The sequence below is a fragment of the Oncorhynchus clarkii genome, chromosome 6 (genome assembly GCF_045791955.1).
Source record: "Oncorhynchus clarkii lewisi isolate Uvic-CL-2024 chromosome 6, UVic_Ocla_1.0, whole genome shotgun sequence".
Classification (NCBI taxonomy): Eukaryota; Metazoa; Chordata; class Actinopteri; order Salmoniformes; family Salmonidae; genus Oncorhynchus; species Oncorhynchus clarkii.
This window is the reverse complement of record NC_092152.1, coordinates 67578887-67599492: the sequence shown is the minus strand read 5'-3', so window position 1 is coordinate 67599492 and position 20606 is coordinate 67578887. Positions and strand designations below refer to the sequence as shown.

Below are 20606 nucleotides of genomic sequence, written 5' to 3'. Positions count from 1 at the left end.
TACTACCGACACAACACACACCTTTATGCGCTGCCCTCCAACCAATAATTGGTGTACAGAAGTAAAAAATAAAAAATATAAAACATTGGGGAAGAAATCGGACGTGTTTACATGAATCAGTGTTGAAAGGCCCTTGCTGGTGGCAGTTGTACAGAATCACACTGGAGCAGATGCTTCCACAGTGGGTGGCCCCTTCACAAGGTCAACACATTAAGAAGAATGGGGGACTGGGGGTGGGGCGCTACTGTACTGACAGCAGCAATAGGAAAACAGAGATAACATGGGGGATTTGTCTGTGTCCTACAGCTGGGGATATCAGATGAAATAGTGGGGCATGGATAGGGGAAGAGGTTTAGGGAGGCTGAACCACTCTCCCAGGTCAGTCTATGGGGGCATCACAATACAAGAGGCTTCCCCTCTGAGTCTCCTCGTCTCTGCACTGACACTAAGGTAGGTGAAAGCCAAATGACAGGATGCCTACCAGGAATTTGCTGTCCCAGTTTAATGTGCAGGTAAGGGAAAGGAGATGAGAGGAAGCTACGTTAGACTATTGAGATGTACCATCCGACTTCACTCCATTACCCATGAGTCCATGTGGCTTCCTGTCAGGAAGCAACAGTTTCCATTGGTCTCTAATCCAGGCTGCAGTCACGGAACAGAGTAGATAGTGTTGCTTTCCTCTTTCTTCTCCCCACAGACCAGTCATCAGCTTTACACTCACCAGCTCCCCACAGACCAGTCATCAGCTTTACACTCACCAGCTCCACACAGAACAATGACGACTGAGGCGACCAGGGTCATCAAAAACAAAGTTTAAAAAAGGAAACAGTGATATTGCATGGCCTGAAGCAACATGGTTTTTCCCTGACTGTTAAGTCTCTTACGCTGCAATTTACTGGCAGCCACAGAATGAGGCTAGGTCAGCCATGCGGAGTGAGAGGGCCAAAAGAGGGAGGGAGAGGACCCCTTTAATTGCGCCGTTCCACGGTCTGGGCTCGTTCTCCTGCAAACAAGGCATTAACAAGGCCTGCTACAAGACCCCTTAATCACAGCTCAAGCACACTCAGTCAGGCATGCAGATTAGCTGCTGGTACTGGGCTCACTATGTGGTGTGTGTACTGAGAACACACAACGCACATTAGGGAGAAACCTCACTTTGCATGAAAACAGTCTCTATGGTAACTCAGGGCACCACTGTTAACCCTCTGAATTTGGCCAATGGAGCCTGTCATTGCTATCACGAACTCTGCCAACCACAATACAACCAGAAAGAACACTGTTGATAGTTTGTTACCTTGATGTTCCAAATGGAAAACCTCCATCCAGTTCAACCAGGGGAGATGAGATTAGAAATGGAGGTTCTGGACTGTTAATGAACAGTCTGCTAAGCTCAGACAGCGTCAGCCTGGGGGGAGGGGTTCAGTATCTCTGAGGTTATTGATTAAAACAGGTCAGCCATGACAGTGAGTGTCCCAGAGTAGCTAAATCCCCTCTCAAGATGCACAGGGTTATCAGTAGCGCCTGACTGCATAGAGGATGGGTAGGCTAAACCTCACATGGAGCAACCAATCCTTTCCATATGACTGCTCTCTTCAATTAGCCTAACGGATCACCCCAAGAAACAGCATTAATGGGGCTTGTGTTAGTCTTGACACTGAGAACATTTTAATAAAAGTATTTCATACGAGACAGGGAGTGAATAAACATTTTGAATGGATGGATTTAAAATCAACACAATAAGACAAGAGCAGTTAACTTTGCCTGCGTTTTTAGTTTACCACAGATTACCATCCGATCCTGTCAAGACCGACAGACGTTTCCAATGTTCATTACACTTAAAGGCCTCTGCCAAAGTTTCCCTATCGCAAACAGAGATAATTAAGCAAATGTTTGAAAAGGGAAAAATCGGAGCGAGCCAGAGAGGGAGGGAGTCTCCGGGAATTCTTAAACAGACAGAGTGAGGTGGAACAGAACAGAGGGAACCAGCTAGCAGTTAACAGATAAGATCTCCATTATAAATGGGTCCGGATGCCAGCTATCGGAGACGGCTTTTCTCCTCGCTCCAGACCATTCACATACAGGACCCCGGCTGCTTGGTTAAACACTGCTGTCCAGCAGATACTGAGCAGACAGGTCTCTGTGCCTTCCTTCCTGCAGTCTTCTCTTCCCCTCCATATACAAACATGAACACAACCAAACAAAACACAACCTTTGGTCCACACCAAAGTAACTACCACAGCTAGAGTACTATTACCATGGCAGAGCATGGCTGTAGTGTTACATTGCTGTAGTAACGGTAGCTGTATGGATTGTAAAATGATTAGGTCCATAGGTTTTTCCTGACCACATGGCCTGCCCAGGAAAAACTGGTAATACTGATGGCTGGATTGATGGCATTTCCATGGGTATATCATTTAGGCCTAACTAACACAATTTCACTACATCAATGGTCTTACAACAGCAACACAATATTAGAGCAATGCATCACCATTAGAAGTGAATGAGCAGCCGGGCCAAGCCCAGGCATTAGCTCCTCGATCAGCGGGGTCTGTCAGCCAGGCTGAGTTTTGGCAGTCCCTGGCCGTTTAGTCCACAGTAATGTGAGAGTCTTTGAGCAGGGTTTATTGCTGCTTTTGTTTGGGATCCATCTCCCCCAGTGTGACTGCTTTGGACCACAGGGCTGACCTGAGCAGAGGGAGGTGCAGGGAGGCTCCCCTTTCTCCGAGGTGCTCTGGGAGAAAAGGAATTCAACAACAGGAAATGGAGCGGCGGCTAGAGAGGAAATCCCGTCAGTTGAGTGGTGAGCGGAGGGGTGGGGAGTGGGGTTGGGGCGGGAACCGTGTTGTTTTGGTGCTGTGCTGCTAAGGGTAAGAGGAGATAGGCCACACAACACTTTTCCCACTGTGCACCTGCTCAAGACAAACAGCGGCGAGACTTGGCCACAGTTCCCTGGCTGAATGACCTCCCATAACACTGGGAAACCAAAACATGGGTTCTCTACAGGCGGCAGGAATGGGCTGGGTAGGGGAGGTGTCCACTGACAGAGTGCAGTAGCACTTAGTCCTTCCCTTAACACACAATGGACTTCCCATGACACCCTATATTTACAGGGGATTTTCAATTGTGGGTTCCCAGGGAATGTCAGTTAGTTAGTTCCCTGGACATCAGTCTGTGGGTTTGTGTTACAAGCCCTGTCTCTCTGATCTTCCCATCTGGACATGAGCTGCGCTGAGTGACAAACAGTGAAGTTCTGAGCGGCTGCTGCAGATGGCAGGACATTCATTGTGCCGCAGTTCAAACGCTCGCCTTTCACAGCCATGGAAACACTGCCAGAGCCCTAGAGAGGGAAACGTGAGAGCAGGAGACTACAAAGTGAACTACACACAGCACCAGCCACACAAAATCACAGACCTTTTAAACATGGCCCCATCACTCAAACATCCACCACACACACACACACACACACACACCAGGAGTGGAAGAGAAATCATCACACAAGACAGGCATTAGAAATCAAACTGGAAACCTAATCTCGTCAGAGGTGGTTTGAGAATGGGGTCATTAGACACTAGAGTAGAGCCAAGCACAGTATATGTGCGTATGTGATTAACATGTTTTGGATGTTCTCACCTCCCAGCCCTAACGTAAAGCAGGGAAAGGAAACGGATTGGGTAGATGCTGTAGGGTGTCAGAGACATCCATTAAAAGTTGGTGATAAATGAGAGCTCAGGTCTCTGGCACTCTGCCCTGTTGTTGTTCGCGCACCGTGGTCCCCTCTGCGTCGACCCTTGACCCCGCTGCCTGCCTAATGGCCGCTCCACAGGTGGTGAAGTACCTGTCGCTCCTCCAGTCATGTTATGGAATATAAATTAACCCATCCAACCTAGCTACAGTACAGTGACTCTCAACCTCTTCACATCCTGCCCTCCATCACCTCTCACCTCTCCCACTGGCTGTGTTGTTAATATGAGGTGCATTACAGTATGACTCTAGATTAATGAATAATCTTTCAACAAGCCCAATCCAACCCCCACCCTCTGTTGCAGCTGGTGAAGTCATGTTATTGATAAAAACCCATCCTTCCCTACACTCACATCCTTCCACCTTCTCTAGCTGCACACTCTCAACCTCCTCATCCGCTTTGATACACCCACCCACCCAACATGATCTACACACACTCACACCTCCTCATCCGCTTTGTTACACTCACCCACCCAACATGATCTACACACTCTCAACCTCCTCATCCGCTTTGATACACCCACCCACCCAACATGATCTACACACTCTCAACCTCCTCATCCGCTTTGATACACCCACCCACCCAACATGATCTACACACACTCACACCTCCTCATCCGCTTTGTTACACTCACCCACCCAACATGATCTACACACTCTCAACCTCCTCATCCGCTTTGATACACCCACCCACCCAACATGATCTACACACTCTCAACCTCCTCATCCGCTTTGATACACCCACCCACCCAACATGATCTACACACACTCACACCTCCTCATCCGCTTTGTTACACTCACCCACCCAACATGATCTACACACTCTCAACCTCCTCATCCGCTTTGATACACCCACCCACCCAACATGATCTACACACTCAACCTCCTCATCCGCTTTGATACACCCACCCACCCAACATGATCTACACACTCAACCTCCTCATCCGCTTTGATACACCCACCCACCCAACATGATCTACACACTCAACCTCCTCATCTTCTTTGTTACACCCACCCACCCAACATGATCTACACACACTCACACCTCCTCCCAAGGTGTCTTACCTGAGGCTCTTTTTGTAGACGGACGTGCGTCCCTCGGTGATCTGACAGAGACCTCTTCTCCACAGAACGGTGCCGGAAGTGATAGAGGTCACCAAATACCTGCAGACGGACACATACACATAGGATTATTAATAGTATCACCCAATACCTGCAGACGGACACAAACACATAGGATTATTAATAGTATCACCCAATACCTGCAGACGGACACATACACATAGGATTATTAATAGTATCACCCAATACCTGCAGACGGACACATACACATAGGATTATTAATAGTATCACCCAATACCTGCAGACGGACACATACACAGTGATTAATACCAGCGTCACTGATGCAGCATCAGTGTATCAGCATCACTACATGTTAAGGAGAGAAGGCATTCCATTTGCAAGGGGCCTCTTTACACCACTTCCACAACACAAACTAGGTCCAGGAAAGATACTTGTGTAGCTCAAAATTGTCAAGAGACAAATCTAGATTAAAATCTCTCTTTAAGAGATGTTTCTCACACTACCTCCGGGACAAGGTTTCCGTTATCCGGTAATAGCCGGCTTTTGTCCTATCAAAAATAGAAAAGTCAATAAATGAAATTGGCGCCGGTAGAATAAGAAAAATCCCATTGCAAAATAATGCTTTTCAGCCTATTTATTTATGGAAATACCAGTCCATGTAAAAACATTTGACTGGTCATGCTTAAAAATGTGTCTATAGGTTACTTTGTATAATTTAGTGGAATTAAATTGGTGCGTGTACATTTTATTCGTTATGCATCTCATTTTTTATCCCACCCGTATAGCATACAGATACAGAGCCTTTGAGTGGAAAATCTGTCAGGACAGCGCAAGCGCAGCTGCTGTCTTGTGGTGCTTTCAATACAACTGGGAACTCTGAAAAATACGAGGTCAAATCATGACGTCAGTGATCTTGGAATTCCGAGTTGGATGACCCCAGTCATCCAGTTGGAGCTTTTTATATTTTCAAGTTGTTTTGAACGCGGCATCACGAAAGGCAGGCTTCATCAGACCGTCACACACCACTTTGCAACGAGCTGGAGGCAAAATGCATTTTGAAAACATATACTTATTTGAAACCTGAACGTTCTAATACATGAGGCATGTCTTACCTTGCTTCAAAAGTAGCCTATTAGATCCCCTCGCACATTTCTAATGGATATTTTTACATGAAACCGCTCACATGTTCAGTGTCCTTTTGACAATGGTGTTAACCCACTAATTGCATTATGGAATGAACATTATTGCGTTGCCTACTGCCTGGTGCGCATTGCTGCGCTTGTAATGTGAAGAAATAATGTTATTAACATTAAGCTAAACGTTTTGATCTGCTGCATCAGACTGATTGCTTTTTAACGTTTGTTTTATGTAGCCTAGGCCTACTGGTTGTATGCATTTGGAATCTATCGTCCCACAACTGTCCCAGAGTTCGTTTGAAATAGGCTATTTCTTTCTCGACAAGCTGACCAACAGAATGGGTAGCCTAAACTTCTCTACTGTAGTAGATTGACAGGCTAGTGATTTTGCTGTTCGTTACTCGTCTTGTTGGCTGAGGAAAAGTAAATGGACAGTTATTCTAACATGTTCAAAGTGAACATCAGAATTCAGTAAGAACGACAGCACATCGTTGAATTCTAGATTTGCATGTTCTGTTAATATGAATTAGCATAATCTAAATGTAATTTCTGTCATTCTGAGCACTGTGGGTGGACGCCTTAATCAGGTTACACACCCAATGCATATGGGTCCGGTACATTTCTTAAATGTCCGGTAAATTAAAATGCTGCCTGTCAAAAGTCCTGCACCACACTTTCCTAAGGGGAATCCTGTGAAAACCTGCTCTGGGGGTAGTGTTGGAGACATAACCACTTCTGTGTGTTAAACTGCAAAGACAACTGCTCTCCCACACCACATGCACATGCAATAATTACCTTTATACCAGTAGACAGCATTTTTGATTTTAAAGTATCCACACATTTGTGAATCTTTGCATTAAGTCAAGTGTGCAACACTGTGCAATATGGTTTAGTTGAGAACGTTTTTATATGCTAATGCTATTTACGGTGTGCTAATAGCTACACTCACAAGAAGCAGGAATATGGTTTTTGGCCACACCACATCCCAGGCTAGTGTAAACAGAAAAGTAACAAATTTGATGTTGAAGAGAGATAGATCTCACTAGACATATTTTCATCATTTAAATCCATTTAATACATGACGGGGTGAAGCCAGAAGCCAGACAACATGGCCTGTTAAAGCAGGGCGGTGAAATTCATTCCATGGAGGTCCTAGGGTCTTTGGGTTTTTCCTTTCAATTAAGACCTAGACAACCAGGTGAGAAGTTCTTTAATTAGTGACTTTAAATTAATCAATCAAGTACGAGGGAGGAGCGAAAACCCACAGCCTTCCGTGGAATGAGTTTGACACGGGTGTTAAAGTTTAGAGGATGAAACATCCAATTCATTCTGACTTATGGATTCATGAAAATATACAGAAGAATCCATTCATCTAATTGTGATTCCATTAAGTCACAATGAATTTGATCATCAGTATTCATCATCAAACAGTATTTATATTTAGAAGGCTACATGTAAATACAGTGCATGTAATCCCTCTATCACTGTTTATACAGCTATTTTCATTAGTTACAGCTGAGTTCCTGGAGAGGGGGGGGGGGGGGGGGGGTTGGATGACAGCACTGCAGTAAACACACCCTGAGTTACTGTAACACTAAACACCCACACAGGCACACTTCAGCTGCTCTCAGTGTCAGTGAGAAACTACCTGACCCACATTGACAACATCAGACCAAATTGAAAAAAGCAAGTGCCGCAATGTAGAGAAGTTTGCCACAAGTGTATGGACTAGTTCAGAACAGAAGTCAAGGAGAAAGCACACAGTTGGAAAATAGCATAGAGAAATGATATCAGACTGATCCTGTACAGTGCAGTACCCAGTGAGGGAGGGAGGCACATGTGTAACAGTCTCTAACCTGGTGTACTCCAGCAGGGCCTAACAACGCAGCATTACAGCTACACTAATTGAGAACGAGCTGCACTAACAACCTGACAGAGGGCAGTGGAGCGCTGCGGGGCCCTGGTTGAAACAAGGTCACCTGCAGGATCGCAGCTGCTGCCTGGGCCGTGACCTCCCTGAGTAAGATGGGCTGGGACACAGTGTGTATAGTGCACTTGTGTCTAAGAGAAAGTGTCTAACACAGAGACCTGGTTAAACAGGGCACAGGCCACGTCTGTCCCATAATCCTCCGCTCTCAGTCCAGTCCCTGCGGATACGGAGATTATCAATATCACACAGTAACACCTCTAGTCCTGGGCTAAATATATGTGTACACACACACACACACACACACACACACACAGTATGGATGAGTCAACCAGCCGTATGCACCCTGCACCATTCCTAGTGACAGAGCAGTCTGTGATGGCAGACGGTAGTCTGGCGGTGTGGCTGGGCATCAATCCCTCCCTCCCCAGCTAAGAATGACAGAGTCAGGAAGTGTGAAGTTATAGCACTGTCAGACCGGACCAAAAAGACTAAACGAGGCCCTCAGCAATCAAAAATGAAAAAGGTTAAATGTTCAGAGAGAGAGAGAGTGAGTGCTGAACCGCCCACCCAGACCTTGTGAAGGAGCAGAGCTCAACCTAATGGCAGTTTGATGGGTTCTGAATAGCCAATTAATGATTTCATTAGAGAGAATGGAAGTGTATAAATCACTGTAGCTAACTAAAGTTAGAAGTGTCATGTCTACAGCATTAACAGAGTACTGTAGTTGGATCATAACAGGTCTACAGCATTAACAGAGTACTGTAGTTGGATCATAACATATCTACAACATTAACACAGTACTGTAGTTGGATCATAACATGTATACAACATTAACACAGTACTGTAGGTGGATCATAACAGGTCTACAGCATTAACACAGTACTGTAGTTGGATCATAACATGTATACAACATTAACACAGTACTGTAGTTGGATCATAACAGGTCTACAACATTAACACAGTACTGTAGTTGGATCATAACATGTATACAACATTAACACAGTACTGTAGTTGGATCATAACATGTATACAACATTAACACAGTACTGTAGTTGGATCATAACAGGTCTACAGCATTAACACAGTACTGTAGTTGGATCATAACATGTATACAACATTAACACAGTACTGTAGATGGATCATAACATGTCTACAGCATTAACACAGTACTGTAGTTGGATCATAACATGTCTACAGCATTAACACAGTACTGTAGGTGGATCATAACATGTATACAACATTAACACAGTACTGTAGTTGGATCATAACAGGTCTACAGCATTAACACAGTACTGTAGTTGGATCATAACATGTCTACAGCATTAACACAGTACTGTAGTTGGATCATAACAGGTCTACAGCATTAACACAGTACTGTAGTTGGATCATAACATGTATACAACATTAACACAGTACTGTAGTTGGATCATAACAGGTCTACAGCATTAACACAGTACTGTAGTTGGATCATAACATGTATACAACATTAACACAGTACTGTAGTTGGATCATAACAGGTCTACAGCATTAACACAGTACTGTAGATGGATCATAACATGTCTACAGCATTAACACAGTACTGTAGATGGATCATAACATGTCTACAGCATTAACACAGTACTGTAGTTGGATCATAACATGTCTACAGCATTAACACAGTAGTCTAGGTGGATCATAACATGTCTACAGCATTAACACAGTAGTCTAGGTGGATCATAACATGTCTACAACATTAACACAGTAGTCTAGGTGGATCATAACATGTCTACAGCATTAACACAGTACTGTAGTTGGATCATAACATGTCTACAGCATTAACACAGTAGTCTAGGTGGATCATAACATGTCTACAGCATTAACACAGTAGTCTAGGTGGATCATAACATGTCTACAACATTAACACAGTAGTCTAGGTGGATCATAACATGTCTACAGCATTAACACAGTACTGTAGGTGGATCATAACATGTCTACAGCATTAACACAGTACTGTAGGTGGATCATAACATGTCTACAGCATTAACACAGTACTGTAGGTGGATCATAACATGTCTACAACATTAACACAGTACTGTAGTTGGATCATAACATGTCTACAACATTAACACAGTACTGTAGTTGGATCATAACATGTCTACAACATTAACACAGTAGTCTAGGTGGATCATAACATGTCTACAGCATTAACACAGTACTGTAGGTGGATCATAACATGTCTACAGCATTAACACAGTAGTCTAGGTGGATCATAACATGTCTACAGCATTAACACAGTAGTCTAGGTGGATCATAACATGTCTACAACATTAACACAGTAGTCTAGGTGGATCATAACATGTCTACAGCATTAACACAGTACTGTAGTTGGATCATAACATGTCTACAGCATTAACACAGTAGTCTAGGTGGATCATAACATGTCTACAGCATTAACACAGTAGTCTAGGTGGATCATAACATGTCTACAGCATTAACACAGTACTGTAGGTGGATCATAACATGTCTACAGCATTAACACAGTACTGTAGGTGGATCATAACATGTCTACAGCATTAACACAGTACTGTAGGTGGATCATAACATGTCTACAACATTAACACAGTACTGTAGTTGGATCATAACATGTCTACAACATTAACACAGTACTGTAGTTGGATCATAACATGTCTACAACATTAACACAGTAGTCTAGGTGGATCATAACATGTCTACAGCATTAACACAGTACTGTAGGTGGATCATAACATGTCTACAGCATTAACACAGTAGTCTAGGTGGATCATAACATGTCTACAGCATTAACACAGTAGTCTAGGTGGATCATAACATGTCTACAACATTAACACAGTACTGTAGGTGGATCATAACAGATCTACAGCATTAACACAGTACTGTAGGTGGATCATAACAGATCTACAGCATTAACACAGTAGTCTAGGTGGATCATAACAGATCTACAGCATTAACACAGTAGTCTAGGTGGATCATAACAGATCTACAGCATTAACACAGTAGTCTAGGTGGATCATAACATGTCTACAGCATTAACACAGTACTGTAGGTGGATCATAACATGTCTACAGCATTAACACAGTACTGTAGATGGATCATAACATGTCTACACCAAATGAGGGCACTGCTTTAGAAAACCAAAGAATGACTTCAGACAATCTTGGCAGGCTATGTAATAATAAATAGTACAATATGTCCATCCTGGCTGTGACAAAGCCTAGGGCTGGGACATGGCTAGGAAGGACTATTCTGAATGAATAGGCCTAGAATGACCCAGCTACAGTATGACCCTAATATTACCAAGTTGACCATTTACAGTGCCTTGCGAAAGTATTCGGCCCCCTTGAACTTTGCGACCTTTTGCCACATTTCAGGCTTCAAACATAAAGATATAAAACTGTATTTTTTTGTGAAGAATCAACAACAAGTGGGACACAATCATGAAGTGGAACAACATTTATTGGATATTTCAAACTTTTTGAACAAATCAAAAACTGAAAAATTGGGCGTGCAAAATTATTCAGCCCCCTTAAGTTAATACTTTGTAGCGCCACCTTTTGCTGCGATTAAAGCTGTAAGTCGCTTGGGGTATGTCTCTATCAGTTTTGCACATCGAGAGACTGACATTTTTTCACATTCCTCCTTGCAAAACAGCTCGAGCTCAGTGAGGTTGGATGGAGACCATTTGTGAACAGCAGTTTTCAGTTCTTTCCACAGATTCTCGATTGGATTCAGGTCTGGACTTTGACTTGGCCATTCTAACACCTGGATATGTTTATTTTTGAACCATTCCATTGTAGATTTTGCTTTATGTTTTGGATCATTGTCTTGTTGGAAGACAAATCTCCGTCCCAGTCTCAGGTCTTTTGCAGACTCCATCAGGTTTTCTTCCAGAATGGTCCTGTATTTGGCTCCATCCATCTTCCCATCAATTTTAACCATCTTCCCTGTCCCTGCTGAAGAAAAGCAGGCCCAAACCATGATGCTGCCACCACCATGTTTGACAGTGGGGATGGTGTGTTCAGCTGTGTTGCTTTTACGCCAAACATAACGTTTTGCATTGTTGCCAAAAAGTTCAATTTTGGTTTCATCTGACCAGAGCACTTTCTTCCACATGTTTGGTGTGTCTCCCAGGTGGCTTGTGGCAAACTTTAAACAACACTTTTTATGGATATCTTTAAGAAATGTCTTTCTTCTTGCCACTCTTCCATAAAGGTCAGATTTGTGCAATATACGACTGATTGTTGTCCTATGGACAGAGTCTCCCACCTCAGCTGTAGATCTCTGCAGTTCATCCAGAGTGATCATGGGCCTCTTGGCTGCATCTCTGATCAGTCTTCTCCTTGTATGAGCTGAAAGTTTAGAGGGACGGCCAGGTCTTGGTAGATTTGCAGTGGTCTGATACTCCTTCCATTTCAATATTATCGCTTGCACAGTGCTCCTTGGGATGTTTAAAGCTTGGGAAATCTTTTTGTATCCAAATCCGGCTTTAAACTTCTTCACAACAGTATCTCGGACCTGCCTGGTGTGTTCCTTGTTCTTCATGATGCTCTCTGCGCTTTTAACGGACCTCTGAGACTATCACAGTGCAGGTGCATTTATACGGAGACTTGATTACACACAGGTGGATTGTATTTATCATCATTAGTCATTTAGGTCAACATTGGATCATTCAGAGATCCTCACTGAACTTCTGGAGAGAGTTTGCTGCACTGAAAGTAAAGGGACTGAATAATTTTGCACGCCCAATTTTTCAGTTTTTGATTTGTTAAAAAAGTTTGAAATATCCAATAAATGTCGTTCCACTTCATGATTGTGTCCCACTTGTTGTTGATTCTTCACAAAAAATACAGTTTTATATCTTTATGTTTGAAGCCTGAAATGTGGCAAAAGGTCACAAAGTTCAAGGGGGCCGAATACTTTCGCAAGGCACTGTAGGCTGGGGTATTTCAGGCCACGTTTTGTCTTGGCTGGCAGTGTCAGTACAGTACAGTTTAGACGCTGCAGTGGAGAGGAGAAATAGAACACCCTTCCTCCACTCTTGGGGGGGGGGGGGGGGTAGCCTCTCTTGCTCCCATTTAAATCCCAGCAAACAGGTCGGCTCCAAGCAGGTCAACACAAATATCCCCCCTCTCAGAACACAGCCAGCGGAAAATAAAGAGGCAATAACCCAGAAAAAGCAGATTACATGATTCACAGTGAGATGTCTCCCAGAGCCCGACCCACCACCACAAACACCAACAAAGAGATGGGGAGAGGGGAAGAGCGAGTATGTGTGTGAATAAGAACAGAGCGTGAACCCATGAGAGAGCGGGATGAAAACGGAATAAAATGCTGACATCACAAAGGCATGAGCGGCTCCACAGAGCCCATTGTCCCGTCCAGAGATGGAGAGGGAAGAGATAGGGAGAGAGGAAGCCAAATAAAGAAGGGAAGAAGACCTGGAGCGCTGAGGGCCCCATTGTGTGTGAGCCTAGATAACAGCCTGAGAGGGTGGGCTTCGATCAAAGACTTGAGGTGGAGGTGGAGGGGGGGGGATATGTAGATATGGCTTCAACAGAGAGCCGCAGGGTCCATTAAGGCAGCTCTTAAATCACATCAACACCAAGTTAAAGGGAAGGGTGAACAAAGCAGCCAGGATTGATTCAGCCAAAGTGATTGCTGCTTAAGATCGCCCATTCACTTTACTGTGCTTCATTAGCCTGGAAATTACGGTTAAGAATTCTCCAACGCTGCGGCCTTAGAATTCAATAGAGGTCTGAGAAATGGTTTGAGCCTGAGAGTTTGACACTGATAAAAATCAGATAATGGGTTGTGGTTGAAGTCTTGACGGTTCGTGCCAAACCACACTGCTGCTAGGCAAGAGTTGGAAGAGTGTGGAATGTTTTGGAAGCCAACACACAGCAGCACGCCATCAAGTAAACGTTAACTCAAAACATGACCATGGAATCAATTAGGGGTTTTAGGCTTCTGCCATGCGTAGTCTCTGACAGACTGCTGCCGTACGCTATGGCCGGTCTGTGATTACATTTAAACACCCTTTATCACGACACACTGTCCTAGAGTACTATATCACAGAGCTACTGACACAGCGGAATGTTAGTTCTTTCCAGGTCATCCACCATTCAGAAAGACCCCAGCTATCTCCTCCGCTACAGCAGAAGTGAGTTCACTGAAGCGCCTTTACAATACAACTTAACTGCAGAGCTTACAAACTGCAATAGCAATGTCCTTCTAATTCTATAACACTCACCGCTGACTTTAGTTGGGATGTGAGAAATGTACGGTCATTGTATACAAAGGTGAATTCATGAATGGTTCTCAAAATATGTTTCCGCGCTTCACTCCACCCGGACTGTCCTTGGCATTTGAAGTGCTACTGCAGAGATGGTTGAATGGGTAGAGAGGCTGTGGCATTGATGCTCTGCTGCTCTCAGGCCTGGCTGGCATGGAACATGGCTGGAGGCTGACATTTGAAAGCAGTGTGATCCTAGAATGTCATGACCAGAGTGAGGCGAACCCAATTAGCTCAGAGACGACCCCTGATCCTTCAGTAGAAGTCAGAGAGGACTCCGCTCTCGGGGCGAGACCAAGCAGAGCGCGCACACACACACACACATCCATCAAGAATACACCGCACTCTTGGAAAGACGCGTAAACTTATGTACGGACTCACAAACATAAACCCATTCCACCACGACTAAAAGCCTAGCCCCCTGGGTTATTTTAGCCCTGTGTATGCATTTGTGAACCAAACATAAGAGCCTTATTGTCGTCCATCTAATCTGGCATCCACGTTCCGCCGGTAAACTTTAACTAGTCGTTTGTGGGGAAGCAGGCCATTTACTGCAGCTGCACACCAAAGAAGCTTAGATAAGGAAAATGTGGAAAACAGCCGGCCCAGACGCCATTACAAATGTGAGAAGCAGCGAGCCACTGATAAAAGCAGAATGGGACTTCTGGCACTCCTCCTCTCAGCCCATTACTGGAGCGGAGCGCTGATCCATCAGCCTCATTGGGATGCAGAGCAACAGGCTCCGGAATAACTGCATGTTTGTTGGGTTGTTTGTTTGTTCTACTCAAGCCCTGCCAAGTTTACCTTGTGGGAATGCACTTATCACAATGTGTGGCGTCTTCAGACTGTAGACACAATTAGGTGTTACAAAAAGCCCAACAACGTCTGGAGACAAATTGGAGAGGCGGCATAATGGGAACAAAGTGAAGTGAAAGGTTCTCTATACCAGAAGGAGTTATAAGCTCAGGGAGGGAATACGTTTGGTGATTAGAGCTGCGCCAATGGCTATAGAGCTGCGCATGTGGAAAGAGTAAAGACAGGTATGGATCTGGAACAATGTGTTTGACTCAACACATCTAAAGTGATTCACAGCCTCAATTTTTTACATTCATTTCCCAAGTGAAGCGCAATATAATCATTCGATTAGTACAGAGATCAGCCAATGGATGATTTTTCTAGAAACCACCCAGATTTAACCTCTTAAAATAATTTTATAATAAACTTAAACATTGAAATACATACTTGCCAGTCGAGGAACAAGTTAAACACAACATCTCCCAGAAATGATTTCCCACCTTATTTACATTCTGTGCTGGAATATAAACGTCTCTTCCAGGTTTAGAGAATGTCTTGGGAGCCACACCCTGTCTCAGCTGCTGCTCTGAGGGCCGGGGCTGAGGGAGGTGGTGGGGGCAGAGAGAGAGAGAGCCAGGCCACGCTGCACTGGGCTGGCAGCTGGTGTTAACAGGCAGTTTCCCTTAATAATGGTCAGGCGGGCTGGGCTAAGCCGGGCCCATATGCCCACACACGGCAGATGGGTCTGTTCTGCCATTCAGTCTGCCAGAATAATACACCTTCTGCTCATCCTACTCATTGTTGGTTCCTCTTTTCCGTCATCTCTTTCCGGAGTCATTTCTCTCTCTCATCCACCATCCTCTCATCTTTACTTCTTACGCTCTCCTTCCAGTCTGCTCAAGTGGGTTGTTAATCAAATGTATTAGTCACACAACAAAGCAGTTTTAAAAAAAAACACAGAAAATGATAAGAAATAAAAGCAAAAAGTAATTAAAGAGCAGGGGGAGGTACAGGGGGGTACCGGTACAGAGCCAATGCAAATAGTCTGGGTAGCAATTTCATTAGGTGTTCAGGAGTCTTATGGCTTGGGGGTAGAAGCCATTTAAGAAGCTGTTCTCGGACCTAGACTTGGCACTCTGGTACCACTTGCCGTGCGGTAGCAGAGAGAACAGTCTATGACTAGGGTGGCTGGGGTCTTTGACAATTTGTAGGGCCTTCCTCTGACACCGCCTGGTATAGAGGTCCTGGATGGCAGGGAGCTTGGCCCCAGTGATGTACAGGTTCATTCGCACTACACTCTGTAGTGCCTTGCGGTCGAAGGCCGAGCAGGTGCCATGCCAGGCAGTGATGCAACCAGTCATACTCTCGATGGTGCAGCTGTAGAACCTTTTGAGGATCTGAGGACCTATTCAAAATCTTTTCTGTCTCCTAAGGGGGAATAGGTTTGTCGTGCCCTCTTCACGACAGTCTTGGTGTGCTTGGACCATGTTAGTTTGTTGGTGATGTGGACAACAAAGAACTTGAAGCTCTCAACCTGCTCCACTGCAGCCCCGTCGATGAGAATGGGGGCATGCTCGGTCCTATTTTTCCTGTAGTCCACAATCATCACCTTTGTCTTGATCATATTGAGGGAGAGGTTGTTGTCCTTGCACCACATAGCCAGGTCTCTGACCTCCTCCCTATAGGCTGTCTCGTCGTTGTCGGTGATCAGGCCTACCACTGTTGTGTCATCAGCAAACTAAATGATGGTGTTGGAGTCGTGCCTGGCTGTGCAGTCATGAGTGAACAGTGAGTACAGGAGGGGACTGAGCACGCACCCCTGAGGGGCCCCTGTGTTGAGGATAAGCGTGGCGGATGTGTGGTTACCTACCCTTACCACCTGGGGGCGGCCCGTCAGGAAGTCCAGGATCCAGCTGCTAAGGGAGGTGTTTAGTCCCAGGGTCCTTAGCTTATTGATGAGCTTTGAGGGCACTATGGTGTTGAACGCTGAGCTGTAGTCAATGAATAGTACTCTCACATAGGTGTTCCTTTTGACCAGGTGGGAAAGGGCAGTGTGTAGTGCAATAGAGATTGCATCATATGTGGATCTGTTGGGGCGGTATGCAAATTGGAGTGGGTCTCGGGTTTCTGGGATAACGGTGTTGATTTGAGCCATGACCAGCCTTTGAAAGCACTTCATGGCTACAGACGTGAGTGCTACGGGTCGGTAGTCATTTAGGCAGGTTACCTTAGTGTTCTTGGGCACAGGCAGTGTGGTGGTCTGCTTAAAACCTGTTGGTATTACAGTTTTGGACTCAGTGAAGACCCTTGCCAGTTGGTCAGCGCATGCTTGTGAATGTTGACCTGTTTAAAGGTCTTACTCACATCGGCTGCAGAGAGCATGATCACACAATGTTCCAGAACAGCTGGTGCTCTCATGTATGTTTCAGTGTTATTTGCCTCGAAGCGAGCATAGAAGTAGTTTCACTCATCTGGTAGGCTTGTGTCACCGGGCAGCTCTGGGCTGTGCTTCCCTTTGTAGTCTGTAATAGTTTGTAAGCCCTGCCACATCCAACGAGCGTCAGAGCCGTGTAGTAGGATTCAATCTTAGTCCTGTATTGACACTTTGCCTGTTTGATGGTTTGTCGGAGGGCATAGCGGGATTTCTTATAAGATTCCGGGTTAGAGTCCCGCTCCCTGAAAGTGCCAGCTCTAGCCTTTAGCTCTAATCCAGAACCAAACTCCAGATTATAAACCTCTCAGATTAGCATAAACAACCAAATCTAACCAGATTAAATTTATTCCAGATTATACAAATAAATACATACATCCCTCCATTCACAAACACCCAGACAGGCAAACTTTAATTTAGATGAGCATGCCAGTCAAAACATGAATGTATTAAAGAAGATAAAGTAATGGTTTGGGAGCCATAAACAGTGAGCGGACATGCATTTTGTTCTTTTTACAGCTAAACAAAGGGCTAACCAGACCCCTCTTTTACACTGCTGCTACTCTCTGTTTATAATCTATGCATAGTCAATTTAACTCTACCTACATGTACATATTACAGTGGGGCAAAAAAGTATTTAGTCAGCCACCAATTGTGCAAGTTCTCCCACTTAAAAAGATGAGAGGCCTGTAATTTTCATCATAGGTACACTTCAACTATGACAGACAAAATGACAAAAGAAAATCCAGAAAATCACATTGTAGGATTTTTAATGAATTTATTTGCAAATTATGGTGGAAAATAAGTATTTGGTCACCTACAAACAAGCAAGATTTCTGGCTCTCACAGACCTGTAACTTCTTCTTTAAGAGGCTCCTCTGTCCTCCACTTGTTACCTGTATTAATGGCACCTGTTTGAACTTGTTATCAGTATAAAAGACACCCGTCCACAACCTCAAACAGTCACACTCCAAACTCCACTATGGCCAAGACCAAAGAGCTGTCAAAGGACACCAGAAACAAAATTGTAGACCTGCACCAGGCTGGGAAGACTGAATCTGCAATAGGTAAGCAGCTTGGTTTGAAGAAATCAACTGTGGGAGCAATTATTAGGAAATGGAAGACATACAAGACCACTGATAATCTCCCTCGATCTGGGGCTCCACGCAAGATCTCACCCCGTGGGGTCAAAATGATCACAAGAACGGTGAGCAAAAATCCCAGAACCACACGGGGGGACCTAGTGAATGACCTGCACAGAGCTGGGACCAAAGTAACAAAGCCTACCATCAGTAACACACTACGCCGCCAGGGACTCAAATCCTGCAGTGCCAGACGTGTCCCCCTGCTTAAACCAGTACATGCACATCTGAAGTTTGCTAGAGAGCCTTTGGATGATCCAGAAGAAGATTGGGAGAATGGCATATGGTCAGATTAAACCAAAATAGAAATTTTTGGTAAAAACTCAACTCGACGTGTTTGGAGGACAAAGAATGCTGAGTTTTATCCAAAGAACACCGTACCTACTGTGAAGCATGGGGGTGGAAACATCATGCTTTGGGGCTGTTTTTCTGCAAAGGGACCAGGACGATTGAGCCGTGTAAAGGAAAGAATGAATGGGGCCATGTATCGTGAGATTTTGAGTGAAAACCTCCTTCCATCAGCAAGGGCATTGAAGATGAAACGTGGCTGGGTCTTTCAGCATGACAATGATCCCAAACACACCGCACGGGCAACGAAGGAGTGGCTTCGTAAGAAGCATTTCAAGGTCCTGGAGTGGCCTAGCCAGTCTCCAGATCTCAACCCCATAGAAAAATCTTTGGAGGGAGTTGAAAGTCCGTGTTGCCCAGCAACAGCCCCAAAACATCACTGCTCTAGAGGAGATCTGCAAGGAGGAATGGGCCAAAATGCCAGCAACAGTGTGTGAAAACCTTGTGAAGACTTATAGAAAACATTTGACCTCTGTCATTGCCAACAAAGGGTATATAACAAAGTATTGAGATAAACTTTTGTTCTTGACCAAATACTTATTTTCCACCATAATTTGCAAATAAATTCATTAAAAATCCTACAATGTGATTTTCTTTCTTCATTTTGTCTGTCATAGTTGAAGTGTACATACGATGAAAATTACAGGCCTCTCGTCTTTTTAAGTGGGAGAACTTGCACAATTGGTGGCTGACTAAAATACTTTTTTGCCCCACTGTACCTCAATTACCTGGACTAACCGGTGCCCCCGGACAGTGACTCTGTACCGGTACCCCTGTATATAGCCTCGCTTGTTATTTTACTGCTGCCGTTTCATTATTTGTTACTTTTCATTTTTTACTTAACACTTATTTGTATTCTTCACTTCTTAAAGCATTGTTTGTGAAGGGCTTGTAAAGTAAGCGTTTCACTGTAAGGTCTTCACCGGTTTTATTCTGCGCATGTGACATAAAACTTCTCCTTCAGTCCGGCAGCACCTGGAGAGGCCAGGCAGCACCAAACCACTGCAGCCGTCCGCCTGCCAGGTAAACTATGTGTTTATGAAACCTTATACGGCCCTCTACATCACACTCATTTATTCACATGCCAACCCATTCCGGACAAGATACCAATTTCCTCTCTGCACTGTCTGACAGGGCTTATCACTCTCGACACAGTAAACTGCCTGCCTGTGTTGTTCTGAAAACAGTTTACAGTAATGGATTTAATAGCGCTGACAAGAACAACTGGTTTAGATAAGACTTGGGTGATAAAAAGTTGCCATTTTAATGACAACCGCAGCAAACAAACAAAAACTAAACTCTGGACAAAGTATTTAGTAACTGTTGTGTGTGTATAGTTGCGGGTAAACCATACGTGTTCCAATGTGTTGCGATTAGTGGTGGTCAATGGTTTGGGGATGAGGGTGGGAGCCCACTGGCAGCCACACACACACGCACCCAATCTGTTAGCATGTCGTGTAACCAAACCCACTGGTTTTATTTAAGTTTAAGCGGAGGACAGGCCACCCCTTTACCCCCAGCAGCAAGAGCACCAGTATAGTTTATGAAGTGGATCGGTGTGTAAAAAGTTTACAGTGTTGTAGCACAACTGCTGCAGAGGCGGTCAGTCTCTGGTGTTGACGAGGAGTGTCCTTGGAGGCATAACTCGGCGTGCTGCCGAGGTCTTTAAGCTGACAGAGCTGTATGATGCTGG

At 44.6% G+C, this 20606-nt stretch overlaps 1 protein-coding gene across 3 annotated transcripts in view; it reads right to left on the bottom strand.

The window, feature by feature from the left end:
- The window catches only part of LOC139411511 (furin-1-like), a 113716-nt gene that overhangs the window by 51933 nt on the left and 41177 nt on the right, over positions 1–20606 (bottom strand). For 2 of the 3 annotated variants that reach the window (XM_071157975.1, XM_071157974.1), the window contains exon 3: positions 4807–4905. In XM_071157975.1, coding sequence (XP_071014076.1) covers positions 4807–4905 — 99 coding nt within the window. Of the gene's footprint in view, positions 1–4806; positions 4955–5101; positions 5150–20606 lie in introns of those variants that run through there. The other variant, XM_071157976.1, reaches the window with a different exon arrangement.